The 18,219-nt window shown below is 39.3% G+C and overlaps 1 protein-coding gene across 1 annotated transcript in view; it reads left to right on the top strand.

Annotated features, from left to right (window-relative positions):
- LOC311284516 (neural cell adhesion molecule 2) overlaps window positions 1-18,219 on the top strand; it is a 282,772-nt gene that overhangs the window by 209,158 nt on the left and 55,395 nt on the right. Inside the window, exons 3-6 of the mRNA XM_084399547.1 lie at window positions 1,420-1,626; window positions 8,511-8,654; window positions 13,771-13,908; window positions 18,166-18,219. The exon at window positions 18,166-18,219 is cut by the window's right edge and continues 64 nt beyond it. Of these exons, the coding sequence (XP_084255673.1) occupies window positions 1,420-1,626; window positions 8,511-8,654; window positions 13,771-13,908; window positions 18,166-18,219 (543 nt within the window). The remainder of the gene's footprint in view (window positions 1-1,419; window positions 1,627-8,510; window positions 8,655-13,770; window positions 13,909-18,165) is intronic.

Below are 18,219 nucleotides of genomic sequence, written 5' to 3'. Positions count from 1 at the left end.
ATAGATTTCCACCACTGAAAAACGCTTGCTGTAGCTCTGCTACAAGATTTATTTACGGAGAAGAGAAAAACACCTGTAGTGGTTGTGGTGCACCCCCATCCTTTATGTTGACTGAGCTTTCAATGTTGTTACGGAAAGGGTGAAGTTGTCACATGAACTGCGGTGCGCTTGCGGCATTCTGAAAAGTTGAGGTGTTTTCATCTCGCTGCGCCTGGAAAAAATGAGCGCGTCGCTTCAATTCTGAGCGCGCTTGCCGCGCGCCTACATTTGAACTGACGAACTTGAGCGCGTAAAAGACACGACATGTGAACGGCCCCTTGACGAGCTAGTTACCTCCAATCAGGCCACGGAGACCCCAGCCATAGACAGAAAGATACGCAGCAAGAAGAAACACTAACGTTAGTGGTTCACGCTTGCGCGCATACTGAAAAGCGCGCTGTTTGCATCCCTGTGTATTAACTGTATTGACAGATGTCTCTCTATATAGCTCTCGGTTTAGGTAGAGACCTTTAAACTGAAAAAATGAGAAGGAAGTTTAAAAAAAAATCGTTTATTTAATATGTAAACAAAATATATGCACATTCCGTGTGATTCCGTGCGTATAAGAGAATTCCGTTTTCATGTGTAAATTCCGTGATTCCGTCCGCGTTTTCCGCATCACGGAAATCATATGGCCCTACATATGGCGCTTGCTAATTCTCCATGTGCCCCTTCATTAAAGTCAGAGCTAAAGAGCTGTCGCAAATCACAGCGAGTGTAAAACCAAGCGAGACGACTGCATACGAGCTTTGAAGACTTGCGTGCATGTAACATCAGAAACGGGTTGTATTTGAACAAGGTTTTACATCTAACTGCATTAATGAAGACTGATGCAAACACTCACGCTTAGGGGTGTGCGATATATATCGTCTACGATAATATTGTGATTGTTGTTTTGACGATGTGCGATGTCCCTCAATTTACTGAAGAAACAACAACAAAAAAACAGAGAGTTGTGCATATTCAACGTTTTATGTTTAAAACATCAAGACATTATGCATTTGTAACTGCAGGTGAAATGCATTCATGTCCCTCTGATCTGCATAAACAGTGTAAATACATGTAAATGCCCCTTCAGATGCAGCTTCTGTGTTTCCTCTGCATTGCAAAGATGAATTGTGTTGATACTGATTTCATTTAATTTGGTAACCGTACTTATTATTATTATTATAATTGAATTTATTGATTAAATGTAAGAATTTGACACAAAGGATGATGCATACATTTAATTAGGTTAAACAAATGGCTTTAAATGCCCATAAAAAGGTACAAATCAAATTAAAAGATCATTTCTGACACTGCTGTGAACTGCCCACCGCACAAAATATGAAGAATATCATAAATCCCCTAATCTCTGTGTTGGTTTTATGTTTTGTTCAGCCATCGGTGAGCCGGTCAGCATAAACTGGTTCAGTCCTCAAGGCGAGCGCATCGTCTCAAACCAGAGAGTGATCGTTCACACGGAGGGCGTGCGGTCCAGGCTGACCATCTACAACGCCATCATCGAGGACGCTGGGATATACCGATGCCAGGCTGTGGACGCCAGAGCGCAGAGTCAGGAGGCCACGGTGGTGCTGGAGATCTACCGTGAGTTCCCACACCAGACCTGTGGAAGTCATGAGCGTCTGCACACGGCAAAAAAATGCTTTTCTTACTTCGGTTTTTTGTCTTGTTTCCAGTTCAAATATCTAAACATGCATAATCATGATGCATTTACAAGATGAGTAAAATTACATAATAATATAAAAGTGTTTTGTTTTCTGGGGACATAAATCTAGATCAAGTCAAGTCAAGTCAAGTCATCCTCATTTATATAGCGCTTTTAATAATGTAGATTGTTTCAAAGCAGCTTTACAGAGATAAACGTATAATTTAAGGTAACAGAGATTGTTTTGGCTTTATAGCGGTTCTTTAATAAAGTTATTTTCCAGCTAAAGTTATTTTTGATTGATTCGCTTCCATCGCAACGATCATTTGTTATTAAATTTGGGGCCACTAAGACGACACCATTCTCTCTACACAGACTTTAAACGTGAACCTGTGAAAAACGCTGATGGCGTTCACATGCGCATTAAGAATTGGTTCTATAGTTATGTGCGTTTGAATATATGTACGCAGGTTTGTAATTCCCTACAAACCAAGCCTAAACAAAGTACTGGTCTTTCCTTTTAAGTTTTGATACAGAACTTTATTTTATTTTGTCACTTCGGGGTAGGTACGCGAAACGGATTTTCCCGACAACGCTTTATCTGTAGAGTGGTAAAGGAATCCTCCATAGGGAGAGACTAGTTGGCACTTCAGCACTGCGTTGTCCAGGCGAAGGTCCTTCATCAGATCTGGATACGGCCTGGATCCGGCAGGCTGCGGGAAAACCTCGGGATAAACAAAGACACTAAAATTAGCGTAGATGCCATTCTTCTTATGATGTAACGAGTACATCAGGATTTATGGGAAGTGTTCCCGGTTCCGGCTGATCTAATCTATGCAGCCTAACATTGAATTATAGAAGTCTATAATGTATTATGTGAATGCTAGGTCAAAGAGATGTGTCTTTAATCTGGCTTTGAACTGAGAGAGTGTGCCTGCTTCCCGGACAATGGTAGGAAGACTGTTCCAAAGTTTTGGTGCTAAATAGGAGAAGGATCTACCGCCAGCAGTCGATTTTGATATTCTAGGTATTATCAACTGGCCGGAATCAAGTGAGTTTTTACTTAAAAAAAGCTAAATTATCTGCCAATGGAGTCAGAAAAATAATCTTTATTCAAACATAAACAAGATTAGCATTGGCAGATAATTAGCAATGACCCCATTGGCAGATCATTTTGCTTGTTTTAAAGGTAGGGTAGGTAATCTTTTTTCTAAAAAAAAACATTCCAAATTTGTTTAAACTGTCTTTATATACCAATACATAATTAAAATGTAAGTACTCTGAAAAAGAAAATATAAAAATCGAGTGACTGTAGACCTTTTAATCTGCAATAAACACAACTCATTATTTCCATTCACTCCACCCCCTCCCTTCTGAGCTCCTTCCAAAGCCACGCCCCCAAAACACATGAACGCGCGACGCCAAACGCTCAGGCTCAGCTGGAAGACGCATTTATTACCTGAGACGAGTGGAGAGGAAGGAGCGCAGTACATACAGTGACATCATGTCAGAATCACATGTAATAAAATACCTAACTTTATCACTATGAATATAAACAAATAAGATTTATTTTAGTACTCACTATCAAGCTAGCATATCGATAATGGTAAAGTTTCATTCGGTAACGAGCTATATTTATAAGGCACAACTAAAAACAGGTTGCATTGATACACGTTTTTCCATTACCATCAGTTACACTGTGATGAAGGTGAATTTCGTGTAAGATTCATAACATATACGGTGTTTTGCATGTAAGAGTTTCCATGATGAAAACATTGTTGACTCTAATGAAGACTAACATACACTCCGAGTCCGGAGACAAGTACCGCATCGTCGGTTCGAGGACAGGTCCGGGGTTGAGGGCGAAGCAGAGGAGGTCGTTCAAGAGTGCGGGCAGGGTCCGAGGAAGTAGTTTTTGCCTTGTTTGCCTTCGCTGACTGCATATGCAGGTGCTTTGAGCTGAATATTTCCGGAACGGTGACATGTGATGAGTGCACGCAGGGCAGCGCGCGCAGTGGGGCTCGGGCACGAGACATGAAGGCATCTGATTGGTTCTTTACATTCGCACCGAATGGCAGTGATTGGTCAGAGTTTTTACTGTCCTGCAGCTGCTACAGAGGTCTGATTTTTTTCATTCCTTTTTCTAAACACATAATGTATTGACTACTATCAGGATGGAAGGACCATTTCACCCAGTATAAAAAAAAGTGTTTCTGAACAGGATTACCTACCCTACCTTTAAGCAAAAACTCACTTAATCTAGATTTTTTTTTTTTCTCAGAAAACAAGACACTATCTTATGTAATTTTACTCATCTAGTAAATGCATCTTGATTTAAGAATTGTTTGATATTTGGACTGGAAACAAGGTAAAAGTACTAAGAAAAAAATGTCATTCACTTAGGGACAGATTTACTGACAGCTTTTGGCGTTAAAAGGCGACTGTCAGGATTTACTAAAGACACCCAGTGAAAAATTAGCGCTGAAAAGGTGTGGACGCGTTTATTTGTGCCGCTGATCTTATTGCATATGCTTTTATAGGAGTTTCCATTTCAGGTGCAAAATATATGCAAGGAGAGTATTTAAATGAATTACGCAAGGTGATTTACTAAGGTTTGCGCTCATCAATGTACTAGTGTTTGCACCATTATTTACCGCCTGTAGATTTGAAAATCATGCTTTCCCCCATTATGGTTGAATCACTGAAGCTACACCAGTTACTTTTGCCAAGAGAATTATATTTATTATTTTATACATGTATCAGACAGAGAGAAACAAGCATAGCAGAATAAGGCGATAGGTCCCTCACCCCATCATGCCTCTATGTTTCTCTGCCGTAGTACAGTAAGATTGAGCTTATATACACCACTGAGGGATTTACAACTTCCTTGTAAGGCAGAAAAACATGTTGCTTATGTTTAAAAATGGAATGTATACCTCGTGCTTACACATGGTACAATCCACTTTCCCTCTGTGTATACATTCGTGGTACATTTGCACCAGTTGAAACATTCCTTTCCTTGTAAAGAACTTGAAGTATCATCATTAGTGGAACATCTCTGCTCAGTGAACGTGTTGCATTGCACACATTCCTCTAAGCAAAATATAGCTCATCCCAGATCTCTCATCAGCACACATGTACAATGTATTCTGACATTATGAAATTATTATGAAAATGAATAAAGAAAAATAATACTAAAAAATAACATTAAACTGTAAATTTTTAGTCTTCACCGCCCAACAAAAGCACATCAGACGCTATCTGGTAGATTGCGTTGGTCATTATGGAAATTATCTGACTGCGTCTGTAATTTGCATGTCGTCAGTAGACATTGGACTCTCACGCTAATTTGCCGTTTAGTAAATTTGGCCCGTTAGTCAAGATCGTCATGGAGGAATGGTAACAGAATGCTGATGGGATTTTGATTGGATGTAAAAATTTAAGAAGAAAAAAATCTCTTGGTAACACTTTACACTTTAGGTTATTCAGTTAGAATTAGTTAATGTATTAACTAACATGACCTAACAATGAGCAATACATTTATTACAGTGTTTATTCATCTTAGTTAATGTTAGTTAGTAAAAATACAGCTGTTCATTGTTTGTTCATGTTAGTTCATTGATTAATGTTAACGAATACAACCTTTGATTTTAATAACGTATTAGTAAATGTTGAAATTAATACTAATAAATGCTGAAGAAGTATTGTTCATTCTTAGTTAATTTTTAACTAAGGTAGTTAACTAATGTTAACTAACGAACCTTATTGTAAAGTGTTACCTATATCCTCCATGAATGCTGTGGTGTTGCTTGAGCGTCCTCACCTCCCGCAAGCAAGTTTTATACAGATTTTATTGATATTATAGAGGCTTCATATTAGCACTGAATTTTAATGAAGTTTGACACATTGACACAGCACTCATTGTGATGGTTCTGATCTGCCACAACCAAAGGCACACACACCTTTCCCCAGCGCAGCTCTTCTTCAAAACATGATTTCTGCTGCGATGGAGCAAATCAGCCGAGACCTGTGAGGTTAAAAGTCGTCGGATTGATCAGAGCTGGCAAATTTTCATTTAAGAATTCATTTAAGACAGAATAGCATTACTTACTGTAGCAGTACTTGCATATCGAGGCAAAAGTAGTTTCATTCTCAGACTCATTCACAGTGTGTGTGCTGACCATCTCATGCGTTCTGCTCATGATTACTGCAAAAAAAAATTGGCAGGTTGAAGCTCTTAGCTTCCAGGACTCACGTTGCACTAGTTTTTACAGTACAAGACTGATGAAATGAGTGCTTTCTGGGGGGAATAACTAGTCTCTGGATCTGCCAGAACTGTGCAGGTTGACCTTTAAAAGTCATCAAATCTTTAAATCTTCAGAGTTTAGTTTTAAAAGGGCTATATATCAGAATTTGAATTTATTAGTTGTTTTTTATTGACAATGTGTGAAATAAAAAAAAGTCTGAAAGTCTGAAAATGTATTTTTATGTAAAGGAGTCTGGCTGGCTTTGCCGGGAAAATCAAAAGAACGCGACAGTTTCGCTCCCGAGAGCCTCTTTTCCGTTCAATGGCGCATGAAACGAAAGCTTATGTTCAGGATAATGCTTAAAGAGTTATTCTTTACTATGTTAATGTGTTATGCAAAGAAAAGGGATTTATTCAAACTAGCGAGATCTATATAGTCTATAGTCTCAAATACATTTCATGATTATAACAGTGACATATCATTGACCTCATCTGATCCACATCGCTACGATCGGATGCTTTCTGAACTGCTGTTTTCTCACCGCTGGCATTTTTGTTGTTTATTTTGTTATTGAGAGGAAAGCGTGCAGCACGTATTCGCATATTCATCTAAACGTCGCTCTCAGCAGCGTCTGGATGTTCGTGAACAGTATATCTCTGCAAAGGTATTTCTAACTTCTTTTTACCTTTAATCAAAGTCTGAAAAAGAGCTTCTCTGTGAGTATATCGGGGCCTTGAATCAGGTTCAGTCTCTTGTGGGTCACTGTGAGCTGCTGCAGTTCACTTAACGGCCACCGGTGTCGCTAATAACACAGGTTTCTGAATTCTATGTGACCCTGGACCACAAAACCAGTCACATGGGTCATTTTTTAAAAACACAACAAGATTACATGAAAGCTGAATAAATAAGCTTTCCATTGATGTGTGGTTTGTTAGGATAGGACAATATTTGGTCAAGATACAACTATTGAAAATCTGGAATCTGAGGGTGCAAAAAAATCGAAACATTGAGAAAATCTCCTTTAAAGTTAATTTATGTTGGTGATTGTGTTGCATTCACTCACAAAAATAAATGTTTTATATATTTACGGTAAGAAACGTACAAAATATCTTCATGGAACATGATCTTTACTTAATATCCTAATGATTTTTGGCATAAAAGAAAAATGGATAATTTTGACCCATACAATGTATTGTTGGCTATTGCCACAGATATACCCGTGCGACTCGAGACTGGTGACGTGATCCAGGGTCACATGTAGCCACTGTAATCAAGTTTTACTTACTAGTTTTACTCCCAGCTAACATAATATGTTCTGAGAATGTTTCGCTAATGTTCCCATTAATTTATGAAAGCATTATTTCTAAATGTTCTCTGAAAACTCAAAACCCCCAGTTTAAAAAATACAAAATACAAATTACAAACTTTACTTCACAAACTCACTCAGTGTTGATGTCATTCAGGCTGAACTGGTACATTATGAAGGTCGATACAAAACAAAAAAAACACAGAAAATAAAAAGCAAATCACTCTCAACATATTTTGTTTTTGAATAAATCTACTTTCATCAATAAGACGCTTTCCTCTTCTCAGAAGTGAAAAGACTGAGTGTTTTCTGTCAGATGACCTTCAGTTCACAGTCTGTTTGGATCGTGTTCTCCACTGTGTCCTCGCGCTGAAATGAAGCCAGATCTTCAGTGTTTCCAGTGGGTCAATGAGGGTAAACGCTGGAAAAATCAGTGTAGAAACGGGGCCGCTCTGCCCTGACCTCACCGCTCAAGACGAATTATGAGATTCAGAATAGAAAAATCATTTTAGAGAGATTCTGTCTGTTCACAAGCACACTTTAGGAATAACTGAGAGAATGAATGCGATTTTATATTTGAGATACTGTTTTGCCACTCCTGTCTTTCCAGTCTATATTTGAGTCTGATACTGGTTTGCCACTTCTGTTTTACTTAGCTTTGCTGCTTTTATTTGTGTTTTATGTGTTGTTACGCAGGTATTATTTTCTTATTATTTATCTGGTTGTTCTGTAAGCACTTTGGTCAGCCTTGTGGCTGTTGTAAATGTGCTATATTAAGTGAACTTGAACTTGATCACCAGCTGTGGCTCGTCTGTAAACGTATGCATTAAATATTTCTGTCAGATATTCTAGACTGCTTTTAGTCGTAAAGTCAGCAGGATTTAATGTATGGCTTCGGCGGGCATGTGTTATGATGCTCCTCAGCTCTACAGCGCCCCCACAGTTTACCCATGCAAATCTGTGGTGAAAAATGGAACTGCAGCGCACTCTAATTGAGAGCCATTGGGACAGATTTCAGGCTGTTACTACAATCACTTTCAGAACATTTTTCAGCTGGATGAACGATAAAAACAGCCAATAGCCAATCAGAATCCATCCTGCTTTAAAGAGCTTGAGCATTTAAAGCGACAGACGACAAAATCAAATAAGTTTAGAAATGTGACTTTTTAATTTGCAGGATTTGTATTCCTGACTGAGCCGGTCTGTGTCCGGTTGAGGCACGTGTGAGATTCCTGGGGTCTTTTATGTTGTTGTGTTTGTTTGCTCACAGAGAAGTTGACGTTTCGCGAGGTGAAGACGCCGCAGGAGTTTCGTCAGGCCGAGGTCGCTGAGGTCATCTGTGATGTCATCAGTTCACCTGTGCCAGCCGTGTCCTGGTTCTACAAGAACAGAGAAATCACGTCCGAACCCAACAGTAAGAACCGAGATGCTTCATTTGACCCGCTGGTATTTTTATTTCAATGAAAGGATTTAGGAAATATTGTTATTTAATATTTTGAATTTTTAGGGGATTTTATGGTACTAAATCATATTTATGTAATAGTTATGATCCTCATATTACCTGTTAATCTCTTTTGGAGCATAGACCTGAAAATAAAATGTACAATTTCTTATTGTAAATATATAATATATATGTGTGTGTATATAAACGCACACACATTCACACACCCATATATATATACACTCACCTAAAGGATTATTAGGAACACCATACTAATACTGTGTTTGACCCCCTTTCGCATTCAGAACTGCCTTAATTCTACGTGGCATTGATTCAACAAGGTGCTGAAAGCATTCTTTAGAAATGTTGGCCCATATTGATAGGATAGCATCTTGCAGTTGATGGAGATTTGTGGGATGCACATCCAGGGCACGAAGCTCCCGTTCCACCACATCCCAAAGATGCTCTATTGGGTTGAGATCTGGTGACTGTGGGGGCCATTTTAGTACAGTGAACTCATTGTCATGTTCAAGAAACCAATTTGAAATGATTCGAGCTTTGTGACATGGTGCATTATCTTGTTGGAAGTAGCCATCAGAGGATGGGTACATGGTGGTCATAAAGGGATGGACATGGTCAGAAACAATGCTCAGGTAGGCCGTGGCATTTAAACGATGCCCAATTGGCACTAAGGGGCCTAAAGTGTGCCAAGAAAACATCCCCCACACCATTACACCACCACCACCAGCCTGCACAGTGGTAACAAGGCATGATGGATCCAAATTCTGACTCTACCATCTGAATGTCTCAACAGAAATCGAGACTCATCAGACCAGGCAACATTTTTCCAGTCTTCAACTGTCCAATTTTGGTGAGCTCGTGCAAATTGTAGCCTCTTTTTCCTATTTGTAGTGGAGATGAGTGGTACCCGGTGGGGTCTTCTGCTGTTGTAGCCCATCCGCCTCAAGGTTGTGCGTGTTGTGGCTTCACAAATGCTTTGCTGCATACCTCGGTTGTAACGAGTGGTTATTTCAGTCAAAGTTGCTCTTCTATCAGCTTGAATCAGTCGGCCCATTCTCCTCTGACCTCTATCATCAACAAGGCATTTTCGCCCACAGGACTGCCGTATACTGGATGTTTTTCCCTTTTCACACCATTCTTTGTAAACCCTAGAAATGGTTGTGCGTGAAAATCCCAGTAACTGAGCAGATTGTGAAATACTCAGACCGGCCCGTCTGGCACCAACAACCATGCCATGCTCAAAATTGCTTGAATCACCTTTCTTTCCCATTCTGACATTCAGTTTGGAGTTCAGGAGATTGTCTTGACCAGGACCACACCCCTAAATGCATTGAAGCAACTGCCATGTGATTGGTTGATTAGATAATTGCATTAATGAGAAATTGAACAGGTGTTCCTAATAATCCTTTAGGTGAGTGTATATATATACATATACATATACATGGGTGTATATATAATGCATCTAACATAAAGTTTGTGTGTATGTATACAGTATATATATATATATATTCACACAAACTTTTATGTTAGATGCGATTAATTGCGATTACTCTATATGATTAATCATATATAAATATATAATGTGTGTGTGTGTGTGTATACACTGTACATAAACACACACACACACACATATATTTACAAACTTTTATGTTAGATGCGATTAATTGCGATTACTCTATATGATTAATCATATATAAATATATAATGTGTGTGTGTGTGTGTATACACTGTACATAAACACACACACACACACACATATATTTACAAACTTGTATGTTAGATGTGATTAATCGCAATTAATCTAACATACAAGTTTGTAAATATTTAATGTGTGTGTGTATATATATATATATATACATACACTGTACATAAATACACACACACACACACATATATTTACAAATTTGACAAAGAATTTGAATAAGAATATATCTCAAGTGTCATTTATGTTTAATCATTTAGCAGACACTTTTATTCAAAGTGACTTACAAATAAAGAGAACAGTCATTTATTGGACTGAAAGATGAAACATTTTATGAAATGCTAAAACAATAAACCACATTCAGAGTCTGTATTCAGTGAAGTTCTCTGCTGACGGAATAAAAACCTCTGTCTATATTTTAGGTGTCAAACCCTTAATTGGAATTCAAAGGCGGGAACTTTGACAAGCTATCTGCACTTTTCCAGCCTGAAAGATTAAAAGATGGAGATTTGATTATTTTTATTCTAATAAGGGAGCCGGTTATAAATGTCTCTCCTGGATGAGAAGAGAAAAGGTGTGTGTTTATCAGCGAGGGATGGCAAAAGCAAAAGAAAGGCTGTAATCCTGAAGGTGTTTCATTTAGCAAATGTCCTTGAAATGGAAGCAGAAGTAGTTTTGAGGATTGATGATAATATGTTCCTATTATTGTGCTCAGATGAAAAAGAAGTATGTTGATTAAATCCTCTGCTTTTTTTCATTTCACCGCACAGAGGACTATATTGCTGTCAAAGGCTTTAAACATAACAGAATGATTTCTCTTACAAACCCTATGTCTGGTTTTTAGTTTAGTGATCAATCCCAAAAAATATCCAAGACTGTAAAGTCTGAAGGATTCTTTGGCACAGACACAATTTATTCATTTATTATTAGTGCAATTTGCTAACGTGAGTATCAGGATCACCATTACTGTTGCTCAAAGATTAGTCAAGTCACCTTTATTTCTATAGCGCTTTTTACAATATAGATTGTTTCAAAGCAGCTTTACAGCGATAACAGGAAAATAATGATTCGGCTGTACAGCAGATCTAGAAGAAAATAGTGTCATAGTCCAGCGTAAGTAAGTTTAATTTCATTTATAACAGTAATCTTGGGGTGTGGATTCATGTAATCGTCAGGTTTCTATCAAACACAGCACATCTAGGTTATGATCTGTAATCATATCAATAACAATAAGTGCTTTTGAAGAAAGGGATTGAATGTTCAGTGACCCGAGTTTTATCATTTGTTCATCTGTATTATATATGTTTTTTTATGTGTTGAACATCAATTCAATTTTTATCCTTAAATGGGTTTGGGAGTTTTTTGTATTTCCTAGTTCGGGGAACAGACACAGCGCCTTATTTTAGCGATCTAAGTTCATGGTCTAGAGCGCAGGGTGCAAGTTCACTGAGGGTGTCCGAATCCACTTTTGCTAGTTTAACGACGGGAAAAATGGTCGGTGCTCCCGGTGCATGGTCTAAAAGGGTTGTCCCTATTCTCTTAATGAGTAACGGGTGAGTTTGGGGATTTACGTGCGTTAAACCAATCAGAGTCTCATCTCCCATTCCCTTTAAATGCCAGTTGCGCTCGTGCCATGGCAGATTCGCTATTTACATGCCGGAATTTGATAGTGGAAAGACCGAAGCGTCTCCAGAGCGCAAACGGATCTGCTCGTGCGCGAGGTTAAAGCCCGCAAGCAGATCATCTACGGGACAAGCCGGATTTACCATATCTTTATGTACACAATAATAATCTTTTACATTGTAATCCTTTTATTTTAATATTTGGCATGTTTGTGTGCTGCTGTGTGTCCCTGTGTGTGTAATAAGCAGAGTGTACGCGCGTTGTGGACCCGCCTATAGACGCACATTACTAACGTGCTCTTTAAATAACAAAAAAAATATTGACTTTAGACCAGGTTTCAGTTGGTCAATGGAAACAGTTTGACCATGTGAAAACCAGTGAAACCAATGGTTTTAGTTGGTCAGGATGTGAAAATGATAACTGCGTCGGGCTGAAACTAGCAAAAAACACTTGCGTCACGCTTGGCGCTGCATTGCACCGGGTGTAAGATAGCGCCCACAGTCTCTATGTGATGATATCTAGGTGAAAGAGTCTCTATGTGTTATCTGACTTCGTGACGTGAGACAGCTAGCAGACGGTGGGTTTAGCCAGTCTGACCTGAGCCCCAGTTAGTCAAGGTTCAACTCTTAGGGCCCTTTCACACCTACCTAGTTTGGTCCGGATTTTCAGGCTTTTCAGTGTGATCCGAATCAAGATTACAGGTGTGAATCCTCTCCCGGACCACGGTCCGGACCAAACAGACGAAATTTGGTCAGACGTAAAGAGCTAGTCTCGGTCCGGATCAAACTGAACACAGGTTTGGTTCGTTTCTAGTGTGAAAGCATTTTCGGTATGGTTCGGACTTTCAGAACATTTACAGGAAGTTCAGGTGTGAATCCTCTCCCGGACCACGGTCCGGACCAAACAGACGAAATTTGGTCAGACGTAAAGAGCTAGTCTCGGTCCGGATCAAACTGAACACAGGTTTGGTTCGTTTCTAGTGTGAAAGCATTTTCGGTATGGTTCGGACTTTCAGAACATTTACAGGAAGTTCCGGATGTTCCTGCAGGATTGCTCGCAGTCTTCTCCTCCTTTCCTGCCGGCGATGATCAAATGTTCGCACAACGAGGATGTTGATTTGGCGAATGTGAACTAGCCTGGAGTATAGCTGGAGCTGCAGGGAGTAATGCCGTAATAATAACAGTATAGTGCCAACGATGTGCGTCTGTTCATTCATTCTTGTCAAAGTTTCCCGCCGAACTGACAACACGCTGACGTCAGACGCACGTCCGTTTACAAACCAGTCAATGTCAAGATGCAGCCCACAGAGATGATGACGACAGGACGCAAGTGTGTATGTAAAGTTCTTTAGTGCGCTCGCATAACTGCGATGTGAAACCAAACCAAAACTTACCGAATGTATCAAGTGTATCAAAACATGAACTTTGATTCGGACTCTCAGCTGTGAAAACGCTGTAAGACTATGTGTCATATTACTAGAGAGAAGAGCGGCACCATCTCTTTTTAACAGGTCAGGTTCTGCCCCAAAAACGTTTCCAATTGTCTATGAACCCTATATTATTCTGCGGACACCACTTAGACTTGGTGTTTGAACATTTCAGCACGTAACTTGTGCGATTAAACCTATGCAATAAGTGCGGTATAGATCCATCTGTCTCAGACTGTTTGTGAATAACACTCACACACACAGCCATAACATGCAGTGATTAGTCTTGATGTCTGTGTTTCCTTCTCTTCCTGAAGGCAGATTTCAAGTCCTTCCCAGCAACAACCTGCAGATCCAGCGAGTGAGCAAAGCTGACGAGGGTGTGTATCGCTGCGAGGCGCGCGTGGAGGCCCGAGGAGAGATCGATTTCAGGGACATCGTGGTGCTGGTGAACGGTGAGAGCTGTTGTTCACTGCGTGGAAACATGTGTGCACCTTCTCACTGAGATCTGAACAGCTCAATAACTGTGTAGCGCTCGACACAGGGACCTGAATTGTATGTGACAAGCGTCTATTATAAAGAAAGTCCATTAACACAATCACTCTTTTTTTGTACTGTTAAAAGAGCTGAAGTTTTATTGAATGACAATGTGAAATTTTTGTCTTTCCAAATTAACATTTGTACTTGGTTAACATTACATGTACTAAATGTACACATCTAGGAATTTTTTGATGGAAAATGAAACATTTTGGTCATTTTTATTGTGTTTTAGATGGTGGTGTGTTGCGTTTAGACTGCTAAACTAGCTTAAACTAGCTTAGCAAGACTTCCTTGGTCAACCAGCATTATATACTTGTCGTAAAACGTTGTCAACATGAACTCAGCTTCTCCAGAACCCCAAAAATGTGATGCATTATTTACCGCTGTGTTTTCAAATCTGTGAAAACGTCACAAACACATGCAAACTTTGTGCAATAGATGCCATTAAAGTCTTTACATGCTGTTTATTGCAGTTATAATCGGCATGCGCCTTATATTTTACTAAAATTACGACCTAGATATGATCGTATCAATTTAATCAAAATACAGTGTTGGCATGAGTTAAAGTTTATCGCAATATTGCCCTAGCCCATCTACTTTTTCAGTGGCGTTGGTTCCGGAAGTATTTTTTCCATATAGGGATTGAAAAACAAAGCAAACCAAACAGCTACGAGGTTTATTACAACATTATTTGTAATATTTTGACACAATACAATTTTGATTTGAAGCTAAAAAGTAGTTGAAAATTTGACTAAACCGATTGATTTAAAGATGCTGATTGTGCGTAGAAACAACATATTTTATGTTTATTGCAAAATATTCATATACATACAAACATTTAAAGTCCCCCTGTAGTCAATAATTGTATCTAAATTCTTCATGCCCTAAAATAGTGTGACTGTAACTCGACACCCTTGCCTCATTTACTATACGCGGTTCTATGAATATGCAAATGAGCCCCGCCTCCACTCACTCCCTCAGCTCAGAGATCCACTGGTTGATGATCACACGTTGATCTGATTGGTTACAAGGTAGTTTGTGACTCAGCAATGGTGTCGACTTATGAATTTGCATATGGTTTGTCTTAAAGCGTATTAAAAACACCATAGACACATAAACAACATTAAAAGCTTGATTTTCACCACAGGGGGACTTTAAGAATAAATTCCCCTATGGGAACATAAATGGCATATTTACTTCTTATTACTTCTTATTTAAGTTTATCAGGCCATGCTAGATGACAGGTTTTGCTGGTAAAGGTTTGTCTATGATGGTTATGTAAACCAGTCTACCGTAATGCTGGTCTTTTCACATTCAAACTAAAATGGGCGTTTCACATTACAAATCCACACATAGTTTATCATCTCAGCGTTTTTACACTCAATTTTCTGCTGACTAGATTCGAGACTAAATGTTTCAATTAGCACACTCTTCAAGCTTCTGTGAGTCACAAGCAAACGACGACCTTATCTTGGCGAGCGCTTCACGAAACACCGCCTGTCTTTTGAACTCATTCATTTACCTTGTTCCGCGAAATGAGCCGCCGTCAGGATTTGATAGCGCTGAGCTCTGCCTGAACGGACACAATAGTATTTGCACAACTCATACTTCTTTAAACTGATGTAATAGCATGCAAAGAAGAAGAAAAAAAAAGCATATTGCATTCAATTTAGCATCACCACTTATAGCTCTCAGGAAGATCCAATAAGCTTGCTCAATGAGGCGCATCCTATTATCCCGAAGACATGGCAAGCGCCGTCTGCCACCAAAACAGAACAACCTGCTGCTTAAATCACTTAGCAAACGCTGACTAGAAAGCGTCAACGCCTGAGTCTCGTATCCAAGAACAGAGATTGAATCCACAGTTTTCCCCTAGATTTATTCCCAGCCTTGGCTTGAGCTGCGGTGGATCGTAACGGCGTGTTGAAACACCATACGCTGCTATAATGAAATGCCCCTTTCTGCTTTGACCTTCCTTATTGAATTAACGTGGCCATTTTGCTTATACGCGCACCATCTGTTTGAGGCTAGTTTGGAAGATTGAAGACTCTTTGAGGGAAATATGATTGGTGATTGTGTTATGAAACCAATATGTTTTGACGAAGGCAAAAATATGGTACTGCAAGAAATGCCCTTCTTGAAACAAGCAAGATGGACTTAAATCTAGGTGTACTAAAATCAAGCAATACAAATCTGCCAAAACTGACTTGATAAGAATATTTGAAAATAGCATAAATATCGAGTCACTAATAAATGCTATTGGATCTTAAAACTAAACAAAAATGATAAATAATTAGTTAAATTTTCAGAATATTAAACCTCAACCTTAAACAGCTTGTTAAAAAAAACCCTGAAAATAGATGAAATTCTTAAAACAACCCAATAAATTAAGAATTTTTTATTCAATTTTTTGCAGTGTAACACAAACAATCATATTTGGCCTTTCTTAATTAAGATTCATGCACAAAAACTTGCACTTTATAGCTGTCACTAAAAATTACCTCAAAATTAGCTTAAATTCACAAGAAGACCAATTTTCTTAAATTAAGATTTACATTTACTTTCTTAGATTAGAATTTTCGCAGTGTGGATATGTACTGTATATACATGTCATATTTACAGTAAGAATTTAGAGACGCAACTTCTCAGAGCATTTTTAGGGCACAAACAGAATAACAGAAGTGATGTTACGTCCCTAAATTCATGCACTGCATCACTTTAATAATTAATAATTAAGTTAGGGTGAGTTAAAAAAGTCACTAAGTCGGTTGTTGAACAACTAGTCAACCATCTTGCCTCATCCCAGCTGTCATATGTTGTGTTTTATGATAATGTTGTGCCGTGCTTGTGTCTCCACCAGTTAGCTGAACCAGCAAGACTTCTCTAGGTCGAACTGGTTGACCAGCATGAGCTCGTAAACTAGCGTAAACCAGCATTTGTGATATTCTGAGATTGTGTTTTAGCAGAGATTCTTCACATAATTGAGCAAGTGCTTTGGTTCCTTCTTTGTTGTCTTCGAATTATCCTGTACAGTTGTGTATGTGGAATACGTTTACGCTGATGATTAGCATGCAGACATGCGCTAGCGTGCTCTTTCCGAGCCCTTAACCCCGACTTTCATCATCAGAGGAGCCGTTTGAGCGCAGACAGGGGTCGAATTGGCAACTTCTCTCCGCGTCTGCTTGATCTTTTAAAAGGAAATGTCACCGAGATGTCCTTCACCGATACACGTCACCAAAAAAAACCCGAGTCATTTCAACCTCTTTGAACTCGGGCGAATTCTAACAGGGAGCAAATCACAGAGCGGCGAATAATGATTGTGCTCGGCGAGAAACATTGTTTTATTCTCTTCAATCATCGTATCAGATCGCTTCAGCCCGTCAGACTGACATGAAACAGATGTTCTGAAATAAGGACATTACTGTGGGAAAGTTAAGGGGAATTAAACTGAAGAGAGAATGTTAGCAAACGGCTGACGTGGTTGATAGTTAAATTAGTTTAATTCATAGACTGTAAAAAAAATATGGGCGTAGTGTGCGTGACGTCACCCGTAGTGTTTCTGAAGAGCGTTTTTTAAGCCCAAAGTGGGCGGAGCCGGCCGTCGCCATCTTGGCCGCGCGTCACTCCCGGATAAACGAAAACGTGCAGCGAGGCGGATTAGCTGAGGTGACGTGACGCTAACAGACAGCAGACAAACGGCTAGTAGTGACATCAGCGGCAAAAAATGTCACTCAAGTGGCCACGCCCTTAATTATGCAGAACTTTAAGGCTTAATATAATATAAACGGATGAGTTATAAAAATATTCACCCGCCTCACAGTCGTCATGAAGGGCAAAATTAGCTATATAGACCAAAACCACTTTTTGTACCAGACTGTAAACGTGTTTCTCTGCTGTAAAGTTGGGCATTTTAACATGGGATTGACTCTCTTTTGGAGTCTGTCTCTAGTGGCCAGTCGATGAACTGCAGTTTAAGTCACTTCCGTGTTGGATTCAAGAGAGAGAGCAGAAGGTTGTCGTTTGGTTTAATTACAGACACATATGTTGGTCTAATAATTGTTAGTCTAATCCAAACATGACAAATGCAAGCATCTGACTTTACCTGCATTCAGCACTCAGAGAGAAACTGCATTGAACATGCATGATTAACTGTGTGTCTGGTGTCGTTCCAGTTCCTCCGGTTCTGTCCGTGCCACAGCAGTCCTTCAACGCCACGGCAGACTACC

The sequence above is a fragment of the Rutilus rutilus genome (assembly GCF_951802725.1).
Source record: "Rutilus rutilus genome assembly, chromosome: 2".
Classification (NCBI taxonomy): Eukaryota; Metazoa; Chordata; class Actinopteri; order Cypriniformes; family Leuciscidae; genus Rutilus; species Rutilus rutilus.
The sequence above is the reverse complement of the archived record's forward strand: the minus strand, read 5'-3'. Positions and strand labels throughout refer to the sequence as shown.